Here is a 26725-nt window from a genome sequence, read left to right as displayed (position 1 = left end):
TGGAAGTGATAATTACACCTGAAGGAGGCTAGTGTGACTTACTTGGAAAACAGAATGCTGGAGCACTGCTTTCACAGAAGGTAAGGCTGGGCTGTTTCATTTGGCACTTCCATTCTTTTTACTAAATAGGATATTGTGAGGACATAGACATAGTTTACAAGATTAACGTGGTCATGAGAATGTCTAAGGTCATTGTATTAAATTGTTCTGTTGCTGGACCAGTTTTTACTAGTATAACTCACTGCGCTCGCAAGAGTTTTGAAAACTACACTGCAAAGGAGCATTTAGAAATACAGCTGACCTTAACCTAACCCATAAACCTAACTACTAAGGGAATGGAGCTGCTTCTTATTAATGTGAATAATGAAGGAGAGTTTCAAACATTTAGGTAATCCAGCAGGAGGTTCTCTGCTAATTTTTTGCTAATTAAATCTATCAGAACAAGTATTCTGATTGGCCACTTAAAGGGCAATTTAATGAAATAACTGATCCTAGACCAGAGGAAAAGAGTGTGTTATTCATCAAGGGACTTATGCGGCCAACTGACAACATTGGAATATGGATGATAAGCTAAAATATTGTATTCATATTAAATTTATTAATGTTGAAAATGGTACTATGTTTTTTAAGAGAATATCCTTGTTAGGAAATACACACTGAAGGATATAGGCATAAAGGGCCATGAAATGATGCAGAAAAATTATTTTATGGACATATGTGTGTACAGATCTTTGATTTACGATGTCCCGATAAACTCATTGTAAGTCGAAAATATCCTGTCGAAAATGCATTTAACACACCTAACCCATTATTCTTCAATTAAAAAAAAAATACACCTAACCTACCGAACCTTAAACTTAGCCTTAAATGTGCTCAGAATGCTTATATTAGCCTGCCATGGAGCAAAGTCTGCTAACACAAATCCATTTTATAACAAAATATCAAGTCTCTCATGTAATTTTAATTTATTTATTTTCACTGAAAGTGGAAAACAGGGTGGCTGTATGGGCACAGAATGGTAGTAAGTGTATCGGTTGTTCACCCGCACGCTGGTGTGGCTACTCCAGCTGTGGCTCACTGCCACTGCGCAGCATCGGACAGCATATCACTAGCCCAGGAAAAGAAGAAAATGATGGCTTCTACTGAATGCATATAGCTTTCACGCTGCAGTAAAGCCAAAAAATCGTAAGACAAACCTTCATAAGTTGGGGACCATCAACATATGCTGTATTTATATACACCCTGTATATTGTATATTCCTTCATATTATATATGGCAAATTATTCTATATCATACATATTGAATATAAAATATACATGTATTTTTACATAAAGAGAACAAATGATAATGCCAAAGGGCAAAATGTTAACAACAGGTTGACCTAGACACAGGTATACAGGTATTTGTACTTATTCTTGTAAATTTTCCCATAAGTTTAACATTATGTCCAAATAAAAAAAAACTTTTGTGAAAAAGGAGAGGATTGAAGCCTTCCTTCCCCAGTGGGGTTGCCAACAAAGGGTTGTCAGGTCTACGCAGACTCTGACTGATGTCAGATGTCTGCCTCAGTCTGATTTTCATTGGGTTTGATCGTTCACCCAAATTAGCAAAGGGATGCAAAATGAATTTTTAAAAAACTTTCTCTGTATTTCTGATTATAAAATAGCATGTGCTTATTATAGAAAATTCAGGGTAAGGGTGGGAAAACTAATAAAGGAGGAGAAAAAAACTACATAAATCCCACCAAACTGGAAGAAAGATCATTGTCATTTTAGCATATTTTCTTTCAGTGTCAAATGCAAACAAAATATTGCATTTATGGATTTGCCATAATTTACTTAGTTTTTCCCTAAAACTACTTTTTTGTCTTCAAAAGAGAAAAAACTGAAATATTCCAACCTCTTTCCACACACAATGATTAAGTGGGAGATGTAGGGCCCAGCCTCAGATGATGATCACCAATATATTAAGCTTTGGATATCTGTAATCTTAAAGACCTTCCTATCCTGATAGAAATAGGATCCTAAAAATATAAGGAGAAAAGTACATATGCAAACAGCTATAGGAATCTAAAAGCAGAGTCAAATTCCAAAAGGCAAGAGAGACAAGTTGTTTTTTTCCCTCATTTTCTGCACAGCCTAAAAGTGTAGAAGCAGTAAGAGCTCCAACAGTCAGGAGACAGGAAGTGGGTCCCATCTGTCCTGAACAACCAACCAGCCTGTGTCGGGGACACAGCCAAACCTCTCTGAACTACATCTCCCCACGTGTTAAAGGACCAGGTTGAACAAAGTCCCTGAAGGTCACTTTCAGGTAGCTCTGATCGTGCACCATTTTCCTGCAAATGTGCCAGGGGAGAAAAGGGTAGAGTGGTCATTCATTCTGAATGTTTTCTGTTGAAAGCTGACCACTCATTTTTCTTAACACAACTAGGTCAAATAACACTTGGGATACGAAAGAGATGCCAGGAACTCTGCATGTCCCCCTCCTTCAGGTGACAGGGACTAGGCAAGGAGAGGCAGGGGGACCCATAAGCAAGGACGGCGGGGGGCTCACCATGGCCATTGCAGTAGTAGATCCACTTCTCCCGGTTCTGGATTGGGGTCACAGATTTCTTCAGCCCTGCCTTTTCCACAATGGCACTGGGATCCTGCCGTGGCCCCTTCTTCAGAGTCCTTGAGCTTTTCCGGACACTGCAGACCACGATCACCACCAGCACCAGCAGCAGGAAAAGGACAATCATCCAGGGCAAATGCTCATTGATGTCAAAATGCTTGTGTAGGTTCTGCCTGGGGTGGCCCCGCTTGACACCTCTGAGGGGCGTGCTGGACTTCTCGCCCCCGGTGGCCTCCATGGACGGCAGCAGCTTCAGGATGTGTCTGTGGTGGGGGCCTTGCTGGTGGGCTACCCGCAGGTCTGGGAGGGTCCTGTTCACGCCTTCCCCCCTGCTCACTGAGCTCGCATTGGCAGGGACTGTCCCTTCCTGGATGCCACTCGGTACCTTTGGTCTAACAGAGGCAGAAGAGTTGGATTCTGTTGAGTTCATGCCTAGAAAAAAGGAGGGGGGGAAGAGCTTTTCTATATTTGGGGATCTAGATATTCCCTCCTCTTCCTGATTATCATTACACCAGGCCAGATAATCAAAGAGATGACCTTCGGAGCGTAAGAATAAATTAGACTGCACATTTCATAACCTAACGGCACCTTTATGTGGAAGGCAGGTAAAAACTAAGCTTAAGAGCTGACCTCACTTCCTTGAGCCCATTCGAAGGGCATCCTGACGGCTCCAACATCCGAGCTTCACAGCAGCTTCTCCTGGCGTCACACACTGAGCAGACAGGTGTGCATTCACAGCTCCACTCAACTCCCAACTGTTCTTGGTCATCCCAAGAACTAGCTCACATTTAACTCCTTGTCCTTTGATTCCTTCCTTCCTGCTCTCCCACGTTTTGACTATTTTGCGATGCAAAGGTAAAACGGAGACTATGCCTAAGGAAAAGAGCTCAAACTCAAATCCACGTCTGACCCGTGAAAGGTTTGGGGAGGCAGGTGAGTGAACACAATCAGGCAGGACTTTCTCAGTATCTGCTACTAACAGATGAACAAGGTTTGGGTGGGCCGCCTGCTTCTTCATTTCCAAACGGCAGTTGGAAGAAGGCCCTCCTCACAGTTATCATGAAGGTCAAATGCAACCACATGCAAGAGCGTGCTAGAAGGCACAACTCGAGTTGGCTATCATCTCATGCAAATTAAATTCAATCCTAAAGGATTTGAAAATAGAGACTAGATTTTATAGTCTCCCTGAGGTTCAAAACGAATTCTGAGGAAAACTGGGCTACCTGGCGAATGATATAACGTTAGAATCATTCGAAAGAAAAAAACTTACTATTTTCCAGATGTGAATGCTAGTGGCTACTTTTAAGGTGATACAGATTTGGCTTGTTTTCTGAAGCCTCTGACTTTCTTCCCCTTTCTTTGCCCTACATCTTGGGGCCAATATCCACCCTGCCTTCCAGAGGTCATGGTTATTTTCCTCCCTCCTCCTCCTTCCTGTCCTGACTCTGTCTATCCAGGGTTGGTTTTGGAAAACTCTCCATCTGGAAGGAACTTTAAACGTCTGCATCAGTCATGTATTTGAAAAGTCTGAAACCAAGGCCTGAAGAGGTTTAAGTGACTTACATAAGGCCACACACTGTCCTTGTTTCTCTCGGTTCTTATTTTCTAGCTTGATGTGACCTCGTTCTTAGATGTTTGATCCCCCCTAATAGAAAACTGAGACTAAATGTTTCTAATAGGTCCAAAGAAGCCAGATTTAACGAGCCACAGAATGGAGGCCCCTTCCTCAATGGGAAATAGGAGTTTGGAATAGACAATGTGGAGAAGACATCCCTGGTATGAGGCCATTCTTGGCACCTCCACTGGGCCTCCTCAGATAAACAACTCATGAGGCGAAGTTACCTTTGGGAGCGTAAGTGGAGGAAGGGACTTCAGGGGATTCCATGTGCTCAGGGTGTGAAAAGATGGCTGTGCCGGGGGCAGGCGGGGCCGTGCTGGAGGAGGACGGGAGTGTGCCACAGACATTGTCGGCCTCCTTGGTCCCCGGCGTGACCACCACCAGGCTCCGGCTCAGACAGTCTGTGTATGCTTTGCATTTCATCACACTGGAAGGCACATCAGAGAAGGTACCCCGAGCACACTGCTTACACCGCACGTCCTCGAGCTCTGTCCCTTTCTTCCGCACACCCCATCCCACAGGACACACTGTATGGGGGGCGCAGGTAGCATTAAACTGGAACATGCCAGGTGGGCAAGTGCATTCTCGGTCAGTCAAGGCAGCACAAGGTAATCTCTCGATCATGGGCCACGGGCACGGCTGACTGCAGTCATGGCATTTCTCTATGCCATTCTCATGCCTGGTGAAGGTCCCCACAGGGCAACTGCTGCAGACACGCAGGCTTGTGTTGGTACAGTGCTCAGATACATAGGTTCCTGCTGGACACTTGTCACAAGTCAGCACCTGGCCGGTGGCACGGTCAACATGGTGGTATTTGCCAGTGAGACTCGAGGTCCTCTGCTCTGGCTGAGCCGTGGTGATGCTAAGGAATCCAAGCTGAAAGAAATAAAAGGGGAGGGGGAAGGGACACAGACCAAGGTGTTACATAGGCACAGAGAAGAAAGGATGGAAACATCTCAACACTCCCATCAGCATTCCTACTAAGGATCTGACCGGTATTGCATCCTCTTAAACTGCTACTGCCAGACAACAGGACAGAAACAAAGACCCCATGTCCATCCTAGGGTCTCACCTACTAGCTGTGAAGCTTGCATTTCATTGCCTGACCTTTGCCTCAGTCCCCTTTCTTTCCATCTACAAAATGAAGCAGACAGTACCTTTCAAATTGATTATAAAAATCAACGGACAGTATGAATAGGAAAGCACTTTATAGTTCATATGTTAAATGTTATATAGAAGTCAAATTCTAATACAGGAAGATAACTAGCTGAATAGTTGATTTCTTTCCCATGACCCAAATGTTAAGTCATTGCTTCTTAAGACCAGAATAAAGCAACTGAGAAGAAGGATGGCATATGCTCAAGCTGCTATATATTCTATACCCACCAGATGGAGTGAAATGATAGACATGCACAATTTTTTCAAAGCTGCTGTCTGTGCAAAGCAAAATGTTTTTTTTTATTTTGGTTTTGTTTTGTTTGCAAAACAGAGGCAGACCCTTGGCATTCTTAATGTGTTTTAAACAACTGAGTTGATGCTTTAAGATGTACATCCTGTTTGTTCAGCCTCTGAAGGCAAGTCACTGGAGCACGCAGATGTGCGGACACCTAGAAACGTGAGCAAAAAGCTGGGTCCAGAGAGAATTCAACAGATACAAATTTAATTCATAGGATAGAAAATTCACTCAGCTAGACAGGATTTTTATATGAGCTCCCAGAATGAAAACTTGGGAGAAAGGAAATTATTATGTATGTGGTACTGAACCCTAAGGTCCTTCTGAGAAGGGGCAGGGAGGTTTGGAATGTTTAAGAATGAATGTTTAAAAAGAGCTTGGCTACATTAATGAAAATTGAGAGGTTCCAATAAGAAGCCTTCCATTGCCCTCTACAAAATGGAGACAGGTTATATGTCAAGAAAGAAAATCATGGCTGTCTCAAACTACCAGATACCCATCAGGGCAAATTCCTTCTAAGTTTGTAACAGTAACCAAGAGAATAAGGCAAGAATTTTTTCAAAGTGATCATAGTTCCCGTCTCCATAGCACCTTAGAACTTAACCCAAGATTCAATCCCCCTCCACCTCAAAATGTCACTAAACCCAGAGGAGCTCCCTTGAGGTTCCTTATGCTATCCCCGAGCTGCCTCTAGTTAAATGACAATACTGAAAACAAATTTTCAGCATATCAGAATATATTCATCTTTTCTTTAACCCAAGACCAAGAAAAACGGTAGTGGTTGATTTTCTTGGTAAGAAACTTAACTTCACCTTGGATTCTGAAGAACAAGAATCTCCTGCTTGATAACAAATAAATTCTGCATTACCTTCCTTTTTCACTTCAGGTTTTCTTTGCTTGGTCCTTCTATGTGCAAAGTCAGCCCTGGCCACCCTTCCCTAAGCACAGCTGATGCATCAGATTGAGAGAAGAATGCCCATCACCATCTTGTGGGGCCCAAGTTCCATATAGCAAGGCTGTCACGAGGACAATTCTTGTCATGGTCTCCTTCACGCCAAGAACCCCACCCAACAGGTTACAAAAGTGGCTCTGCTCTGTATTTTTCTGAGTTCTTTCATATCTAGTTTCTAAATGCAGAAGCATTTTAAGATAGCTGCAGCATTCTGGAAGTTTCAAAGATATATAAACAACCCATATGGCAGGTTATCACCCTGGTGCAAATGAAATGAAGGCAGAGAACAGAGACGCAACCTGGCCAGATGGTCATGGCTGTGAACTTGGATGCACTGTGGGTTCTGAGTGTGGTCCCTACCTGTGCAGGTGGCTGGTCAATCAGCCAGACACATACCAGGAGGTGGCTCTGCAGACCTAGCACAGCGAGTGGCCACAGCCTGCGTATGACCCCGTGTAGAACTGGGCCTCAGCTTCCCACACCTTCCTATATCTCACCATGTACCCTTCTGGGGGATGCTATGTGCTGCATCAGTCCCCTGAATTACCAGAGGTCCCCCCAGCAGACACAAAACCTCCAAACCCCACTGCCTCACACTCTTTCCCACTGATTAAATGGATTTTCCAGGAGTTTGTTCATTTAGAATAAGTGGTAGAGTTTCTAATTAAAGCAAAGCTCAGGGCTTTTTAAACTGCATCATACCAGGTAACCCACTTTAGACAATGTGGCTCTAAAAACAGACCTTACATTACCTCATGCTCCAGGAAGCGATTCCAGCCCCCACAAACAGAGCTAATAAATAATGATGCCTCGGCAGTCTCATCTGGGCTGAACACCAGAAAGATGATTTGGGCATGAACTGGATACCCGAAATGCCCTGGGCAAATACGCATGGAAAACCTACTATGTGTGTAACAAGGCACCACACCCCAGACCGATGACTGAACCTTGCCAACTCTGGTCCAGCCCTTACGGAGTTTACCTACTAATGCAGATGGGCAGCAAGAGCTAACTACCTCAGTAATAACTTCACTAGAAAAGAGTGACTGCTGAGAAGCAGAAATACAGAGTCCTGTGACAGGGGCTGAACAGGTGCGTCCTAGCTCGGGCTGTTAAGAGAAATGTTTTGGAGAAGTTCTGAAGGAGAGAAAAGCAGAATTTAACTCTGGGCAGGGAGAAATGAAGGGGGGCTGGGCAGAGGGAGGCCAGAGCAAAAGTGAAGCAGAAAGGAAAGGCAGCTGAGGAAAGAAAAAACTTGTATGGCTCCACCTCATGGCGCAACACTGTGGCCACAGTTTAAATGGGGCAAACTCTGAACTTTGATCCTAAGGAGTAATGAGTAGTGACTACATGTTTATATTGGGGGCGGGCGTAAAGAGGCATATAATCACATTTGCGAATAAAAAAAGTTATCTGGCTGCAGAGTGGAAGGTGCAAGTGGTGTGGGGGGAGAGTAGATGAGAAACCTACTTAGAAGGTGGAGGCCAAGCGGGACATGGGGGGTGACCTGGACTAGGGTGGTGGCCACGGAAAGAGAAGGCAAAAAGATTTGAGGTGAAATCAGCTAGAGTTGGTAAATGATTACCCGTGGAAGGACAAAGAGGAAGAAATCAACGATTGTCAAACTGGACTAAAGAGCACACGGGACACAACATTGGTCTCAGGGCTGTTCTTCAGCCAGAAGGGTGCACCTAAGGGTCTAGGGGCAGAGATGGAGGTAAGGCTCCAAACTCCCCATTTCTGCCTCAAACCAGCAGCTCTGATTGACCAATTTACTATGGGGGTTTCCAAGTAAGAATTCACTTGAAGGAAGGCATATGCCTAAAACAAGTTTGAAAATCACGGCGCTAAGGGACCTCTAATATCTCTTCCATTCGCAAAGTGAACAGCTAAACCCATCAGAGCCCCTGAGCTGGAGGAACTGCTCCCTGGGCACTTGGTTCTCACTGAAACCCTGCTGCGAGGAAGTGGGGTAACCTGCCTTTCTCTTAATAGACACACAGCTGGCACCTTAAACAAGGTATTTTCCAAGTCCTTTTAGTCAACTGAAGACCCGTGACCTAAAAACTAGAGCTTTTCCCACTAAGCTGATGGCAACTTTCTGACTTCTAAGAAAATTAAAACCGCGTAAAAATCATTCCCAAAGATGATTCTGGGGGCAAAGCCATGGGCAGTGAATCACGGAGGGAGATCAAGTTCAAAAACAGTATTTAAGAAACATTCTCTATAAAATACAAAAGCAAGCTTAGATGATACTAAAAAGCTAATGTTAGGGGATAACACTTCAATCAGGACACAGTCCTTGCAAAATGTGAGAGAGTGAGACCTAGAACACACTCAGGCTGGGTCCTACCCTATCAAGGTCCTTTATTCTCACATTTGTACAGAGCAGAGAAACTAAATCAGAAGTTTATCAAAGCCTCAGACCTTAAACGCAGCATCAAAATGACCTGGGAAGCTTTTTAACAAATTCACATCCCCTGGCCTTGCACCTGAGACCACTGTGGGTCTGCAATGGGGCCAGGAATTTGCTTCATTTGGTTTGATTTTTAAAGTTTCCAAGTGGTTCTGATGCCTGATTCAGGTTTGAACCCCCCCTGAACTCCTCAAAACAGGACCCCTCTGGCCCTAACCTCTGATTCTGAGAAATACTGTGGAGGCAGCCCACTGTCAGAGCCCCTCCCTCCTCCTCTTACCCACACTGGTACTTCTTACTGTTTTAATAGTTCTTTTTTCACTAATATTTTAATTAAAAAAAAAACACTCTTGCCATAATTCAATGATTACAAAATAGAGTGAAATGTTTATTAAGTCTCTGCTCAAATCCACCCATCCTCAGATGAGAAATTCACTGTTAATTTGGGTGCACATCTCTCCAGACCCTTTTTGAGCTTACACATAATACACACATACATACTTCAAGCTGCTTGTTTCAGTCGCTCTGTGTTGTGTTCTGTTTTGCATATATAAGGGGACAGGCCATACATACAGAACATCACTGTTCTGTGATTTGCTTTTGTTCATCTTCTATTACTGCATCACTGAAATCTTTCCATTATCAGAACACAGAGACTATTTCATTATTTACAACGGGCAAGTTTGCTTCAACAGTATGGACGTGCCTTCATTTACAGATTCTTCCTACTGAGGAATGTAAATTGCCTCCTTGCCCAAATGTCAAGATATGCATTCATTTTCTATATTCAACTCCCCCCTTCCCTTCCCACTCTACACCCCAAATTTTCATTTCTCTCCTTCCCATCCCAAATAACAGAGACAAGTATGCTGTTCTCGATCTTTTGAGAACTGCTTTCTTCAAGGACAAAGTCCCTTAACAGCCTGTAACTTGGAACTTCTCACCCTCCTTCCTCCTGATACAAATCCATATATGTGTATTCTCAGCCTGCATGGAGGACCAGGTCTGAAGTAGAAAGGATACTAGGGCAAAGATATAGAGAACAGGGGATGTGTGGTGTTGTCCAGGCTCTGCCTGAAGATCAGTTGGACCTTGTTTTACTTGCTTATAAAATTAGCAGGTGAGACTGGGTTGTATTCACCTCGAGTCTTCAAGGTGTCTGTGTTTGTCAAGTTCCACCTTCTCCATGAAGCCTTTACAACTATTTCTAGACACCCAGATTCCAAGCAGATGAGTGAACTCTTTATCACATTTCCTGTTTCTGTTTATCATTTTGGTTACTTAATTACATATTATCTTGTAAAGTTAATTGGTAGGCTCATAAGTATATATATTTACCTTCCTATGATGATTATAAGTAGCCCAAGGCAAGGGACAGCAACCTGTACACAGATTATATTTCCTCCCTTGCTCAACTCCCTCAATAATAAAGATGGTGGAAGTCATATAAACAAAGCACCCTCCGAGCCAGAGGTCAGCAAACTAAATTCCAACCACCGTGTGTCCTCATAAATATCTTTTACGGAAACCCAGCCATTTTTTTAGGTAATGCCTATGGCTGCTTTCATGCTGCAACAGCCGAACCGTACAGTTGCAAAAGAAACCATATGGGCCCACAAGCTGAAAATATTTACTGTCTGGTCTTTTTACAGAAAAAAAGCCAGTCAACACCTGAGCTGAGCAAGTCAAAAGAAATGTCAAAATGTGCAGGGACCATAAGCACACTGACGGAGCCCTCAGACCCCCTCTGGAGTCCAGCATTGGCACTGAGTTCATAGCTTCCGTTGCTGACTCCCACACCAATCTGATCCTTCCATCCCCGCCTTAAAACTCAATGGCTTCCCCATGACTTACGATGAATTTCAAAGTCCATCACAGAGATAGGACCGCCTCGAAGGTCACCCCTGCCCTTCTCTCCCCAGTTTCAAACAGGTTTCACATTCTCCCCTCATTCCCTTTTTACTGCGTAACTACCACAATTTACAGGTGTAAATATACACCTGTCTGTTCAGTGTGTTTTTCCCTCTGGACCACAAGCTTCATGAGGACAAGGATAGATTCTATCTTATATAAGGATGCCATCCAAGCCCTACCGGACAGTATACAATTCATGATATATCTGAAAAGTGTTTGTTAATGGAATGAGTGAATGGATTTGCAGACCATCAATTATTAGAAGCAGCAAGTTACAGTCTGGTGGTAGAAGAAGTTGCTGGAAATGAGCATAGTGTGAGAAAACCAAAAAGCCTCCACAATGTAGCCACAATAATTCAAGAGATAAAGCAGCCTGGCACCCTTCAGTGTAAGGGCAAAGAGTTCATTTTGCCTCCAAAGACCCAAAGGACAAGACACGGTTTTAACAGAACAGTAACTGTTTTACAAGAATTATGCTCAGCATGGGGTTTAAAACGACATGCAAGCGTGATGAAGAACTTAAAAGTATTTTTAAAATTTTATTTAAAAAGTGACTCTAACTTGATGCTTCGAATAAAAAGGAGGAGAATGAGATGATCCTCCAGAAGTTATCTATGTTCCATCCTAGTTTTAATTTTAGTTATTTGGAAAATTTCATTCATCCAGGACATGTACTTCGGTGACCATAATGGGTAAATGAACAAATATCAGTGCACCATCCCAAACTGTATAGGATGCGGGAGCACTATAAATACTTAAGAGTGACCACAGGGTAAACCCCAGGCCACAGCAAACTTCAGAGGTGAGAGGTAGCTTTGAAATGAGCAGCTGTGAAGGCTCCACTCCCCTAGGTGACCGACATCACACTGGTGCTGTCGCCCCTTCTCCTCTAGGGCACAGAGTGGACCTGACGAAAGACAAGGAGTACCCAGATGTGCTCATACATGTCAGAATGGTGAGGCCTATTCATCTGTAACAGTTCTTACCCCATGACCTCATCCTTCAAACAAATGACAAAAAAATTCCCTTCAGTTTACACGTAGAACATACTTCTGTCATTCTTTTTCCCTATCAAACGCCAGTGATTTTTAATGGAAAATTAGTAAACTCAAGGCAGTGATGAACTTTGGTGTATTCATAACAGGCAAGCAAGAAGACTGTGTGAGTGTGCTATGCAAAACTGTAATGCACCCTAAGACTAATATTTTAGGAGGCATCTCAGTTACTGTGGATAGTTATGACAGAGAAGGCAAGCATGTTATTCCTGCGATGGTGGCAATAAAACATGCTAAGGTGATGATCAAAAGGCAAAGCCAGGCAGAGCAAGGCACCCTAAGAGTTCCTGACCATTTTATTTGAGCATCACAATAAATACAGAACAGCAAGACACTGACTGCTGGAAACTTTCTAGATTTGAAGGGAGAAAAAAAAAATGTATAAACAGGGAAACTCCAAGGATAAAGCTTCCACGAGGCACAGGCAGAAACTGTTCTTAGTTATGTTACATAAATTTGGTCTGCACTTATGTCTCCTCCTATCTGCTGATTTTAAAAAGCCTTCTGTTGCTAGGGCAAAAGCAAGGACTTGTAAAAGCTGGAGAACATAGAAAATGCCAAAGCTAGGAAGTGCTGACTATAGCGCTGGAAAGAGGCAGGCTCGGGGGACGTTGGGAAAAGGAAAAACACAGGCATGACTTAACCCAGATGCTGTCTTCCCCGGGAGCTGCAATGCAGAAGAGTGTGTGCACTCAGCATTCAGTCCTCAGACCACAGACTGCACCTCCCTCTGTCCACGGCAAGGGCTACTCCTACAGGCTAAGACTCCCGCCTACACGGAGAAGCTGTGCGTTATAACCCAGACAGCGGGGTAAAGGTTCAGCGGGGGATATGCCTCTGTGTTCACTACGAATGAGAGAACCCTCATCTAAACCAGGGCAAAAGTACCAACGGTGCCGGCGCAGCAACTCTAGCATGAAAGCATAAACAAAACCTATTTTTGCCTGGAGTACGCAGGGCAGGCCCAGCCCTACCAGGCCCTAGAGCTGGGGCATCCTGGCAAGTCGCAACCCGGTTCTCGGTTTCCTCATTAGTATAATAGAGATAATGGTAACATCCACTGTCCTAAGATTGTCTTCAGAATTAATTGCTAAAACAGATGAAGCAGGTAAAACAGGCAAGACACAAGTGAGTTGTCCATAAATGTTAGTGATTTTAACCATTTTACTACATTTTAGCTTCTTTCTACTTACCATTTTAGTATATTTTAGTTTCACTCCCTTATGAATTAGAAAAATCCTTTGAAACACCCCCAATTAAAATGCAAATATTCAATTCCTGAGAAGAGTATTAAAGACTCCAGATTTTAAAAGGCTATAATCCTGAAACATACCCTCTTAGACTTTGGAGCATACTACACAACAAAAAAAATACACACAAAATACAGACCACACAACAATGAGTTAAAAGATGACATACAAACAGTATGTAGCAAACAAGAAAACTCAAGCGAGGAGGAAGGATTCACCATGAGCAAGCATATTTTAGACAAACAGAGCAGAGTTTACGTAAGCACTTCCTAGAGTTTCCCTGATCTAGTCCCACAAGATGTTAATGATCCTAGGTTCTAAAACAGGGGTTAACAATCTTAGGCCAGCCACCTGCTTTTTTATCGTCAACAAGCTAGGAATTGGCTTTTACATTTTTTCAGAGGGAAAAATCAAAAGAAGAATACAATTTTGTGACACATGAAGATTATTTGAAATTCAGATGTCACTGTCCACAAATCAAGTTTTATTGGAACAAAGCCACATCCATCCATTTTCTTAGGTGTTGCCTAGGACTGCTTTCAAATACAAAGGCAGAGTTGAGTAGTTTCCACAGAGACCCACAAAGCCAAAAACACTATCTAGATCTACAGCGAACCTTTACCAATTTGGGTGTAGAAGTTTAGGAAATGCTCCTGATTGCAGCCCTCTCTTGAAGAGGCACAATTAGTATTAGCCTGTGGTGGATCCTGGTGGCCCAGCAGGACTGCAGAAAATGGTGACCTGCCAGGGCCCAGCATTTCCCAAACTTGACCATACAATCCTTTACTTACATACGGTGTGTGAACGTCCTGCAGAATACTGTGATGTAATTCTTACCACCAACATGACGCTGACATCCACAAATGTCAAACCCAACATTTAAAAGATCAAATATAAACTTCAAAGTAATTGAAATTTACTTATTAGCTCATCTGTAAAGAGATCAATTTCTGAACACTAAAACAAAATTGACAACAAAAATCATCCTCTCAGACACAAAAAAGAATGGGTTTAAGAACGGTAACCTACATTTTGTTATTAAATATAGTAATGTTAAAAAATTATTAATATGTAATATTACATGCCATGTATAGCTACTGAAAGCTTTAAACTGAAAAGGTAAAGAATTAATGCAAATGAAGTTAACAGATTCCACTCAAGAGTTGAGACAGAGGATGACATACAGTAACTGCAAAGGTAATTATCGTGTGGATAAATTTATGACATCCCTAGAAGCTACTGAAATGTAAATTTGGACAACCAAGGATCTTTACATATCTATATTAAAGCAGCATAAATAAATTAAAATGATACACTCCAATGTTGGCAGGCTTGCGGGGTAGAGGGCATATTTATAGGCTGCTGGTAGTGCTCTAAAATAAATTCAGTCTTTCTAAAGACAATCTGGCAATATGTAGCGAGAGCCATAAAATTGTTCATTCATTTCCTGCGACCCAGCAGTTCCACTTTGGGGACTACACTTCAAAATACACCTCACTTTTGGGAACAACCCAAAAGGAAAAAGAGCAAGTGGTCTGAACAGAGATGACTTCATTAGTGCTGCCTGCCTGCAGCAGGGGAGCAGTGACGATGGCCCACGAGGCCAACGACAGCAGGATGGCTCGACATAGTGCCAACCAGAAGACAGGTGGCTGTTAATAGATGGCAACCACGAAGACCTGAACTAATACACATCCTCAAACTTACTAATAAACACCCAAACTTTGGATTCCCCAATCCGACCCATGCCTCCTCTTCAAAATAATCAGACCACGGAAGACTCAACTCAGGAACCAGGGAGTCAGCCTTAATGACTGCTTTCCGTCAACCTTTCCTACCTCCTCAGATCAGTAATCTCCACAATCTTTCAAATCTAACTGGCAATCCTTATCACTGCCACTACCCCAGAATTCATCCTTCCCCTGAAGTACTACAAAATACTCCAACTGGCCTCCTGCATCTACACTTCCCCTTTCTAATCCATTCTCCACAGAGCAAGTAGAGTGAGGTTTTAAAAAGCTAATTCGGACCATATTACATGCTTGTTTCCCACTGTACTCAGAGGGATATCCTGACACATTCACACCTTGATAGGCCCTGTAGGATCTGGCCCCTTCAACTTTAATCCACACTCCCTTTACCCCTATTCACTGAGTATCCATCACAATGTCCTTCTCCTATTCTCTGAACATGCACGCTCCTTCCTACCTCTGTGCCATTCCACATGCTGTTCCCTCTTACTGGCACACCCTTCCTACTGCTCTTAAGAAGGAAAGTCCTTAAACATCACCCCTTCTGTCTTCCCTGATAAACTATGACCTCCAAAGGGAAGGTCATGAGTAGCTTTTTACTATCATCATCACACACCCAGAGTCTAGCAATACCTGACATGTAATAGATGCCCCATAAATGTTTATTAAATGAAAATAAATCTAAGATAACAGAAAATAGCTACATAAAGAAAAGTAGAACACAAGCAAGTACATACACATTAGTTCTAACTATACATAAATGTTTATATACTGTCAAAGAATAAAACAACTGGAAGCCACATAAAGAGAATTCCATATCCACTAGGCTCTCCTCGTCAGCCGACTTAAGCTGAAGTTTAAATGGTCTTTGTTAATAACTCTGAGTTATTAACAGTTATGGCCCAAAGTCCTGAGATGTGGCTCAAATGCCAACTACCCTCTAACTTGTCTAGAATAAACGAATAGTTGCTTTAGAACAGGATCCTTCTGGAATTCATTCAACAATCATTTATTGCTTAACTACTCTGTGTCAGGGCATTGGGTCAGAAACACAAAGATGAGTAACACATTGTCCATCGTCTTTAAGAAGCTGAAATGGAATAACAACATTGGCCGTGAGCATCCCAAATGAGCTGAGAAGCACAGCCCAACCTAGTCCAATATGGTATTATTCCTGGACCAGTTATACAAGACTTAAACCAAAGGGAAACACAGGAGCCATGGACTTCTAGAAGTAAAGGAAGAGCAAGGAGTAAACAGTAACCAGTTAAATTACTTTGGGAAAACCTGTCACCATTTGCCTTTGTGTCTTTTTCCCCCTTCCCACCCTCCTGCCTCACTTGATCCTGGTTAAACTGACCAGGCTGTACCTAGGATGAAATCACGTAATGCTTTTCTCGCAAGGGTTCTTCAGGAAATCAGAATTCCAACCTCTTTCCCAGCACCAACATTTAAATTTCTCACCTTTTACCTGTTTTAGTCTACCAAGCACCTACAATCTATGAAGACATATGTTTAAAAGCTTGCTTAGGAGAGCACTACGAGTGACTGTGATAACCACACACAGACCCATCACTTATGGGACCATGCAAATCATGGAGCTTACCCCATTTCTAAGAGATCTGAAATGAAAAGTTAACAAAGGAAACACTAATCACAGATGATGCAAACCCACGCACTAATCCTATGCAAATAATTAGGCTGGCAGCAAAAGAAAACCCTAAAAGGTCCTCTAGTTCTTGGGATGAATTGAAATTACATTGCTAAGCAGAACCCATGTCACACTGTTATTCATTAAGCAAATATTTGTCGAAATGACCCAAGTAGCAGGAAAGTAAAGCATCCATTCCCTATTTATAACATTTCAATTTGCAAGAGTATCTTTCCATCTTAACGGTGGCACCATCGCCTGTCAGAATCACGCCACAGGAAAATGCTTGCCAGAGACTCCACACCCGCCCCTCTCAATCCACACACGCATGGGTTGCTCTTACTTTATAATCAGCCATTGGGGCTAAATTTCCAAGCACCATCATGGAGCAGAACTGCTCAGTGAATGGAAAGAGAAATGCTCAACTCTCAGGTAAAATCACTCCCTTAAAACAGAAAACAAAACTGGTAAATTCAGGTTACTTGTCCCCTCCCCACAACTTGGCAACAAGACCAGTGTAGGAAGCCACAGGGACCTAGAGGTGAGCCCTCTCTCTGGCAAGTAAGTGCCCACGGCTTGACCATAACCTCTTAAACTTCATTCCCTTCTCCGTAAAACAGGGCGACTGCTACTACCTCATGGACTTGTAAGATTGAGATCACTTCTAGAAGGTCTTCAACAAAATGTCAATGGCAAGTACTCAAAAACAGGAACTTAGTAGTATCAGTATCAGTGTGAATTGATTAATATAATATTAACAGACCCCAGGATTCCTTCCCTCGGGCTCTCAGCAACACAGGCCTCTTGCACCCACAGCTGTTCTCATTCAGTTCCAGAACCCACAGACTAACTCCCCTCCTCTTTCCTAAATCCACTTGATTTACTCGTGTTCCTCTTCCCAAAACAGATTTGCAAACGGCTCCAAGCAACTGAGCCACCAACCATTTCTGGCTGCAGAAGAGCAAATAGAAAATTACGTAAAGATCAGATGATAACTCTCGCTAAGCTTTCAAAGGCCTCGTTTTGTTTTTGTTTTTATGTCTTTTTGTTCTTTAGTTTAGAACAAAGCCTTAGCCATAATTTTCAGTCCTTGTAAAAACATGGGGCTCTATCAGCACCCTGACTACCACCTACCCCCGGCCCAACCCCACCCTGCTTGAGGTTCCTCTGAGCACAGTCTTCCCCCCACTGCAAGCATCTGTCATCTTGAAGGCCAGGGTGCTAACATTCAAAAAACAAAAACAAAAATAAAAACAAAAAGGTCAGAATCCAGGACAAGGAACCATTCCTGGTGGCCTTTAGCACCCCTCAAGAAAAGAAAGGTGCCTCCTGTTTTGAATCAACAGCCTACACTTCAGTGAGCCCTCTCCCCATCCCCCTTGCAGCCCCAAGTCTAGCACACACTCCCGAGCACCAGCCAGGGTCCTTCCGAGTCATGACCTCTGCCCAGCTGCTCTCTTCTTGGACTCAGGCTGGACATGGGAGCCGATAGGAATGCCAGGTGGCAGCACACAAGCCAGTTTAGGATTCCTGTTTATTTTTTGGTATTTGACAAATATAAACAGTGGGGGCAAAGTCAGTATTTATTCATGATCTCGGTCCTATTCCTAAAGAACCGATGCTCAGCAGCTGCTACTTCAATGGCAACAAAACCCAGCATCCGGAATGCTAAGCAGGGATTCAATTTGGAGGACTGAGTTAACTCGTAATATGGCATCAGTTTCCGTTCTATCAAAGACCTATCTGCGCCTGATGGTCCAGCCCGAATCTTCTCCAAATGGTCATCAGGCACATGCCCAAAGGTGATGAGATACTCTGGGCTCTTCTTGTCACAGGAGCACCTGAGTTTTCCAGGAAATGGCCAGGGATCTGGCATCAGGGGAACTTGCCAGGCCTGCTTGGGGGAAGAGCGCCAGCACGATGTCAGTGCTTACTGGAAACAGGCACCATCGTTTATGCAATGAGAAGTCACTCAAGTCACACTGGCCCCTGAATAGTCTGATGATGCATCTGACCACTTCCCATCACTAAAAAATGATAATATAATAAAGTTTACTTAAGCCAATTATAGTTTACATGCTTCATAAAGGGCAGGCTGAGTACAAAACCAATTTGCAACCTGCCTACAGAGTCTCCAAAGAGGCTTTCCCTCCCATCTTCACAGAGGGAGTCAAGTGTAAATTGTGATGTCTCAGCTCTGATCCACAGCATGGAAAGTACACAGACCACCTGGCTGGAGCCAGCCAGGCAGCCCACACCCACTTGCCCCTATCCAGGAAGGACACAGCTGGGGAAACGGGCCTTCTGCAAACAGTCCCGGAAAACATGGCATTAACTGTGCTCACTATATCCAGCTAGACAGACTTTTAGCCACACTAAAATATGTAATTTAGCCAGTTGGTGGATCTATGCCTATTTAGTCTCAGCTTTTTTCTCAACATGAGGTAGTATACATTCCATTACAAGGAATTTTTTCCTTGATGATTCAGTTCACTTGTGTATTTTATTTACACCAGAGGTTGGTTTGTTTTGGACCTGAGGCAAATTCAGCCATATGCCTTTAGAAACCGTTCAGATGAGGAAGTTCAGTCTTGTTCTATACATTCTGGCAATGGGGATGGGAGAGTCAGAAGTCGTGCATTCCAGGGCAGGTCTGTATTCCCACTGGAGTCCCTTTCCCCACTGAGGCTAACAGATGATATTCTAAGACTCAAAAGGTTTTTCTTCTTTTACTTACAGACTAACAGTCAGAGTTACTTCAAGTAATTTAAAGATTTTTAACATCAATCATATTCTGTGTTATTACCTTCAGTATAATACATTTCATCCACTGATTCCACATAAGCATATGAAACCCAATCGGCACTACTGAGAGCCATGTGCATTTTATGTATCATGTAAATTGTACATTCTATAGATCATATAAAGTACCTGTGGGGTAAGATCCAAATCCTAATTCCTACCTGGATTCCCCACTGCCTCGTACAGTCCCTCTCTCAGAGTGGGTGCTCAATGTAGGTTAACATGAAAACTAAGTCGCTTCCCTATTTAGGCTGTTTTATTTTCCCTTCAGCTTTCACAGTCTAGGATTGTGGAGTTAAGGCATATAGAAAGGAGAAAATCTTTTGGATATAATGTCAGCTCTAATCCAAAGTTCCCTGAACTTGCCCCAAACCCACTGAGGACTTCAGCCCCCACCAGACCACTCTGTGCCCTCCTGGTCAAAGAGGCAAAGTGCCAAGATGCTAGATAATTCACTTTGGTAAGTGAAGGTCAGGTAGCACTAAGGTGGACATCCAGTCTCGATGACAGTGACAAATACTACTTGGGCGGGAATTTTGAACAGGCTTTTCCTGCAAATGTCCATCTATCTGGAATTCACAATACATAAAGAAGAGTGGTTTCCAAAATTTCAGACCTCATTTCCTCATCAATGATGGCTCCCTTCTCTTCTGACTGCCCCACTGCCATCATCTATCTGTCTAGTCAAAGCTCCCCGAGGGCAGGAGACATCTGAGTGTGTTGTGTCACACTGGGCAAGCCCTTAAATTGGCACAGACCTAAAGGTCTCATTTATCTTCTCTCCAGACTCTTGGCCTGGAACGTGTACTATTGTGTCTTTCGGTCTGTGGTTTACCTTCCAGTATCACGCAGACACCTCGACGCACCAGAAACTGAAGTGCAAGCAGCAAGAACGCTTTTTTCCAAAGGCATTTGTAATTCTCATAATGTAATTCCCATCATGTGATTCTCCTTAAAGTTCAGCAACAAACCAAACCACCAGCTCGGTGGGCTTTCCTCCAGTGAGCCTTCCCTGCTGTTATACTTCACCATCTAGCAGTTTGGAGTTGTGAAACAGGCAGTGTGGCATAAAAGAGGGAGCGTGAGCTGAGGAGTCAGGCAGTCCTGCTTCCAGCCCCAGGGCCAGCACTTGTGAGCTGTGTGGCCCAGGACAAACCAATGACAATTTTGCAGACTCCATTTTCCTTTCTGGAAAATGGAGATAATACCACCTGCTTCACATAATTTATATACAAAGTATATATACATATATAATACGCATATATGTATATATATAATCATATATATTAGATATCATATACAGGTAGTTTTTCTTAGGCTTATAGTAAATTCTCTTTCATACAGTTAGCTTATCATCACAAGAAAAAAAGTATCAATGATGACAATAACAAATACTGCCACACAAAAAGGGAAATATCTGCAAGAGGGGTAAATGAAAGCCATAATAAATAGGACATTTATTGGGTTTATGTCTTAATCTAACTGGGTGGGTCACTAACCTCTCCACTTCCCTAGGGAGTGTTCTGAGCACTCAGCCATGTTCACCTGCATTCTAGTACCTGCTGTCTGTCATTTTCACATGGTCAAGAATCCTAATGGGATAAATAAATCTTTATAACAGTGTCATGGGATCATCATTTTATAGGTTAACAATGCCTGCTCTGAGGACTGGAGCTGGCAGAACAGGGATGGGAAAAATAAAAGACACTGCCACTCCACCCTGGCTGGGGGTTACAGCAAAAACCCCTGGTGACCCCTTGTATATTCGGGATAAAGGGCTCAACCTCAGGCCATTCCACAAATAAGGAGAATAAGACTCCTCTTTACTTATCATGTTGAGATTCCTTCTAAGCTGCATTATAAATTTCATTTCTTAAAAAGATAGTCAAGCCTAAATTCTCAGGTCTTCAGTTGCAAATCCAGTGAACAATTTTTAGGTAAACTGAGTTTAATGATTTAAGAAAAGTAGCTGGGCTCTTGCTTAGTTGGCTGAAGCAACCTACACTTTCACCAACATAGAGATCTTACTGTATGACCCCATTTCACGCTAAAAGGTAAAATAAATGAAAATATCTCATTGACTTAAGATTTAATCTAGAAATGGACTCTATGGTGAGCAAAATAATCAGAATGGCTGGAGGGACTGGATAGGCATGTAGGGGGCGTAGAGTAGTAGATCTAAAGCCGAGAAGGAAACTCAAGGATGGATCTAACTCCACCAATGTTATGACCAACATTGTTCCCATGGACTTGGATGGTTTTTTTTACATGTCAAGACTGTCAATCCAGACTCACTGTTTGACGAGACCCCCCACTTCTCGCCATCCCCCCCATTTGTTTCAAGGGTACCAATCTTGACTTTGTCATTACTATAAATGGGCAGAGAAGAGACAGACTCTTAAGGAAGACTGGGAGTTACCTCATTATAAATGCTATCAACACCAAACTTTAGTCTCTCTCTTCCCCTTAAAACACACACTCACCCAGGGAACCAGAGTGGCTGTAGGATGAATTCCCAGGCCATAGCAACGGCGGCGCCCGGGATCTGAGAGATCTTGGCTGGCCGGGCGTGCAGCCCTTTTCAGGAAGGAGACAGCAAACCAGCCATTCCCTTACATAGCCCTGCCATGAAAATAGGTTCTTGTTTTTTGTTTTTGTTTGGTATTTAGCTAAGAATTTTCATCCTCTGTGCAGATGAAAAGGCATGGGAATCTTACGGTAGCTCAAGGATTCGATCTCAGATTTTCTTCCACCTACCTCGTCCCCTCCCCCTAAATTTGGAAAGAAGGCTAAGGAATCTAGGGGCGTTGGGGGGAAGTTTGGGGTCAAGGGCGGTTTTGGGCTTTGACCAGGTAAATAGGGAGGACTAGGTAAAGGGCACTCCATAGAGCTGAAGGCAGCTGGGGGGCTTAACAGGAACCTGCCCCACCCTTCAGGGTCACCAGCCTGGCCAAAGGTAAAGAGGGATGGGAAAGACTGGAGAAAATTCATATTCCTTTATGTAGCGCTCTCGTTCCCTCCCCCCACCCAAGTGTCGGCGCGCTGGCTGGCTGGGAGTCGGCGCTTTGGAGGCGCCAGGGAGTGGGTCTACGGGTTCTCTGCTCGGCTTGCAGAAACGCGGACCCACCCGGGCCCAGGAGGCGCGGCGGGGGAGGGGGCGGCGGCGCCCTGCTCGGGAATGCTGTGCGCCGCGCTCGCGGCGGGCCCGAGGCCGGCGCGCGCCGGTACCTCTCTCCCGCTGCGGTAGCATCCCGACATGACACTGCGGCTGCCACAAAGCGGCGGCCGCCGCCGGCCCCCGCGCCACGCCGCAGCCCAGCCCCACACCACGCGGAGAGGGCAGCGGCCGGTGCAGCGTGGGGTGCGCGGGGAGTGGGGCACCAGGCGGGCCGAGCCGGGGGAAAAGCCCTGAAGTGTGCGGGCAGCGCGGGGGCCACCTCCAGCGCCTGGCGCCAGCGCAGCCAGACTGCAAGGCAAACAAATCGCCTTCTTTCCGGAGTCCCGGCTGGACCCTGCGGCTCTCTCCAATGAGTCGGTCCGAGCTCTTCGCTGCACTGCCTTCCCCGGCTAGCAAGCCCCCGACCCAGCCGGCCAGACCTCGTGCCTCCCGCAGCCCGGGCCCGGTGACCCTCCCGGCTCCGGGAGAGCAGCGCCCTTCCCTAGCCCCCGGCGCGCTCACCAGGAGAAGGGAGCCTGCGATCATCGTGGCTCCGGCGACGCGGCTGCAGGAGGCGAGGGCGGTGCTGCTGCTCGCAGGGGTCCCCATGGCTGAGCCCGGGGCTCGCACGGGTGCTCAGGGCACGCGGCCCCCGGGCTGCTGGAGTCGGCGGCTGCTTCTGCCCAGCGCCGCATCCACCGCCGCCTCCCGGGCTGGGAGCCCATCTACCTCCAACACCCCATGTGCACTGCGGCAGCCGGGCAGAGGAGGGAGGCGGCCAGGGAGGCTCCGGGGGGCGTTCAGCACCTGCCCAGCGGCGCGGCCGCCCGGGCCGGGAGAGGCAGCCGCGGCTGCACCCCACGCCTCCCGGTGCTCTCCTCCAACAGCGGCTGCGGAGAACCAGGGAGGAGGGCTGGGCGCGAGGGGGCAAAGGAACCACTTCCCATAGCGAAGCCTCCAGCCACTGCCAGCCACCTCCTCCGCTGCCCCGACCGGCCGGCGAGGGACTGAGTCGGGTGGCCGCCGAGCGCTAGGACACACGTGGTGGCGCCGAAGGGGCGGGCAATCGGCCCTTTGTGATGTCACCCGGGAGGAGGCCGGGCTCTTTGTGCGAGCCGAAAGGGGAAGGCGTCCCAGGTGGAACGAGGAGGGAGAGGGTGCCCCTTGGCGTTCGCTGAAGGAAATGCAGCTGTTTGTTGATCGGGGAAAACGCTGGGAAGGCGCACACACCCCGACCCAAAGGTACTCTTTTTTTCTAAGATGATCCTGAGGGAATTATTTCTTCGACAGACGCCTTTCTATTGACGTAATGATTAAAAGCACCCAACGACCGTAGAGCATTAGTCAACTGCGTGCCAAAAGAGACCAGTAAGTTGGTTCTTAAACCTGGCTGTGCTTTAGAATCGCTTGGAGAGTTTAAAACAAATATATTGATGCCTGATTCACTCCAGAGATTCGGATTTAATCGAAACAGGGGTGGCCTGGGCGGTGAGAGTGTTAAAAAAGTACCCCAGGTGATTCTAATATGGGGCAAAGTTTGAAAACCTGTGAACCTATAAATACAGTTAAGGAAATTCAAACCCGGAATCTGTGGAGCTGGGTCCATGCACGGTTGTCAAGAGGCGTTGGAAATCCTTGGAATGTGAGGGCAAGTTCATTTTCCTAATTAAAGTATCTAGGGTTTTGCATTATATTATCACAGCGATAAAGAAACACCCTTCCCCACCCCTCAAAAAAAAAGTGTTATAATTTTTTGAGTTAAGTTTCAAATGCCTCTGTGGGATGTAGGTGGATAAAAGGGAAGTTAGCACACTGCTTCAGAAGAAACAGAATTCTCTTGGATGGTTGGTATCTGTTACATTTTTTAATGTGACAGCGGACCTAGCATCCCTTTCTGTGTTTCGCCTGGAGGGAGGTAGAATCTCCTGACTGTGGCCATCACTTCCGATGTGGTGAGTTCATTGTCTAGGTTCTGGCAGTATGTGACATATTATATTGAAATTACCCCTCTGCCATCAGGTCCACGCCACTCATTTGTGAGCCCTACGGTGCTGGGCTTATTCTAGCTTTCCTTGACCCCTTCTCCTTCAAGACAATTACATTTTCTCAATTATCCACTTCAAGACTTAATGCCCAGTACTCCTGAAGGTAATCTACTGAGGCAGAGAGGCCAACTATTCATTTTCTTATTAATATATTACGCTTTTTGGCCTTTATGCACACTTGGAAGATGCTAAAAATAAATGAGGATTAATCCAATCTATTCTTTTAAACATCTGCCAGTCAAGAAAAGAATTGTCCACAGGTGTTGGAGGGGGGAGAGCCATGTTAAAAAGAAAAACACAGGCCCAGCCTGGGGTCACTTCTGCTAGGCCACTTCACAAAACTGGGGCTTAATGCTCAACCTAATTGCAGTTTCAACCTCTTCTAGGAGAGGAATTTTAAACCAATCAGTTTAGAACCTCCTAGTGAGGTCATCTGCATAAGACCTCTCACCCCTGCTCCTCCTAAGAGAAAGTGACCTTTCTAGAAGCAATCCCTAATCTCTTTTGCTAATCACTTTTTACAGCCTCCCCCCAATAAAAACCTTCCATTTTGTACAACTCCTTGAAGCATTTTTCTACTTGTTAGATGGGATGCTGCCTGACTCAGGAATCACTTAATAAAACCAATTAGATCTTCAAATTTACTTGATTGAATTTTGTTTTTTAGCAGCCATAATATATAACCTCTGGTGAAATTCAAAGAAGTTCTAGAAAATATTACAACTAAATATAGAGTTTTGGGGAGACAGTAATGTTTGGACTTGACTATCTTTAGCTATTTCCGGGAGTTCAAACGAATCCTCTTTGCCTAGATGATTACAAAGACGCCATGATTGGCAACCCTGCCTGTCAGTTTTTGCCTGGACTTCTCAGGCCTGAAGTAAATCTCTTCTTCACTCCCTTAGGAAAATGAGCCTTTTAGAACACAAATCTGATCATATTCTTCCCTTGCCAAAAGCCCAACAAAGATCCTCATTGTTCTCAATTTGAAGTTCAAAGTCCTAATAAAACTATTCATACTCTGATCCCTGATTATGATTCAATCCTCCCCACTGCTACAAGGTTGAGTAAACATGCATCAATATGGATCATCGAGTCTTTACGTTCTATATCTAGCTTAATTTTCCATTACCACTGCCTGCCAATCCCTACAAATCCCAGGTTTTACATCGTATCCCATTAGATCATTAAGTTTCTTAACTACCTTGTCCCTGTCATACTTCCCAGCCTTTGTTAGGTGTTGTTTTCATTTCTTCTCCTCTACTTACTGAATTCCTGTGAATCCATCTTTTAAGACCACCCTCAAGTGGGATCTCACATAAGAAGCCTTTCCCAAGCCCTCTTCACCTTCTCTACCCTCATTTGGAAAGACTTAGTTCTTCCCCTTCTCTGATTCCCCCCCTCCCACCTGGCTCTGTTTTAGCATTTATAACATTTTACTATAGTTAACCTCTCTCCTAAGCCAGATTTTGAGCTATTTGGAGACAAAGTCCATGTCTTAATCAACTCCATATCTCCATAATTGAGGGTATTACCTGGTTCAATAAGTATTTGTTGAGTGAAATAAACTTGGAAAGTTTGACAAGCAGTGGAATGGTTAACACATTTGATGTACTTTTCATTTTCCTCATCATAATTCAAACATCCTGAGTTGTATTATACAAACAATAGCAGGTTTAATCCTATGTGTTACTCAAGTACCATGTCTCATTAAACATTTTGTCCACAGTTCTGTTTCTTTAAAAGAATCATTTAAGAACTTGCTGTCCTTTGGCCTAAGAAGGAATACTAGCCATTCAGCAACACATTGCAAGATTAAGTGCATGAGCCTGAGATTGATCAAGTCTCCATGGTGACATTCTACAAAGAAGGCACTCTTGGATAAGATCAAATGGGAATAGAATTGCAAAGCAGGCATTGTTCCAGAAGCTTCCTTCTCTCTTGGATAATGAGAGAGGAATGGTTTGAAAGATAAAATAACCAATAGTTTGAAGGTATGTGTGGATAAAATAAGAGTTCCTGTTTAAAAAGGATTCTCACCTTACCCT

At 44.3% G+C, this 26725-nt stretch overlaps 1 protein-coding gene across 1 annotated transcript in view; it reads right to left on the bottom strand.

The window, feature by feature from the left end:
• TNFRSF21 (TNF receptor superfamily member 21) overlaps positions 1–23636 on the bottom strand; it is a 58881-nt gene extending 35245 nt beyond the window's left edge. Inside the window, exons 1-3 of the mRNA XM_057494348.1 lie at positions 23155–23636; positions 4456–5107; positions 2554–3045 (exon numbers count right to left, since the gene is read on the bottom strand). Of these exons, the coding sequence (XP_057350331.1) occupies positions 2554–3045; positions 4456–5107; positions 23155–23241 (1231 nt within the window). The 5' untranslated portion in view covers positions 23242–23636. The remainder of the gene's footprint in view (positions 1–2553; positions 3046–4455; positions 5108–23154) is intronic.
• Positions 23637–26725: the final 3089 nt, after the last annotated feature.

Source organism: Manis pentadactyla, chromosome 16, assembly GCF_030020395.1.
Source record: "Manis pentadactyla isolate mManPen7 chromosome 16, mManPen7.hap1, whole genome shotgun sequence".
Taxonomy (NCBI): Eukaryota; Metazoa; Chordata; class Mammalia; order Pholidota; family Manidae; genus Manis; species Manis pentadactyla.
The sequence above is the reverse complement of the archived record's forward strand: the minus strand, read 5'-3'. Positions and strand labels throughout refer to the sequence as shown.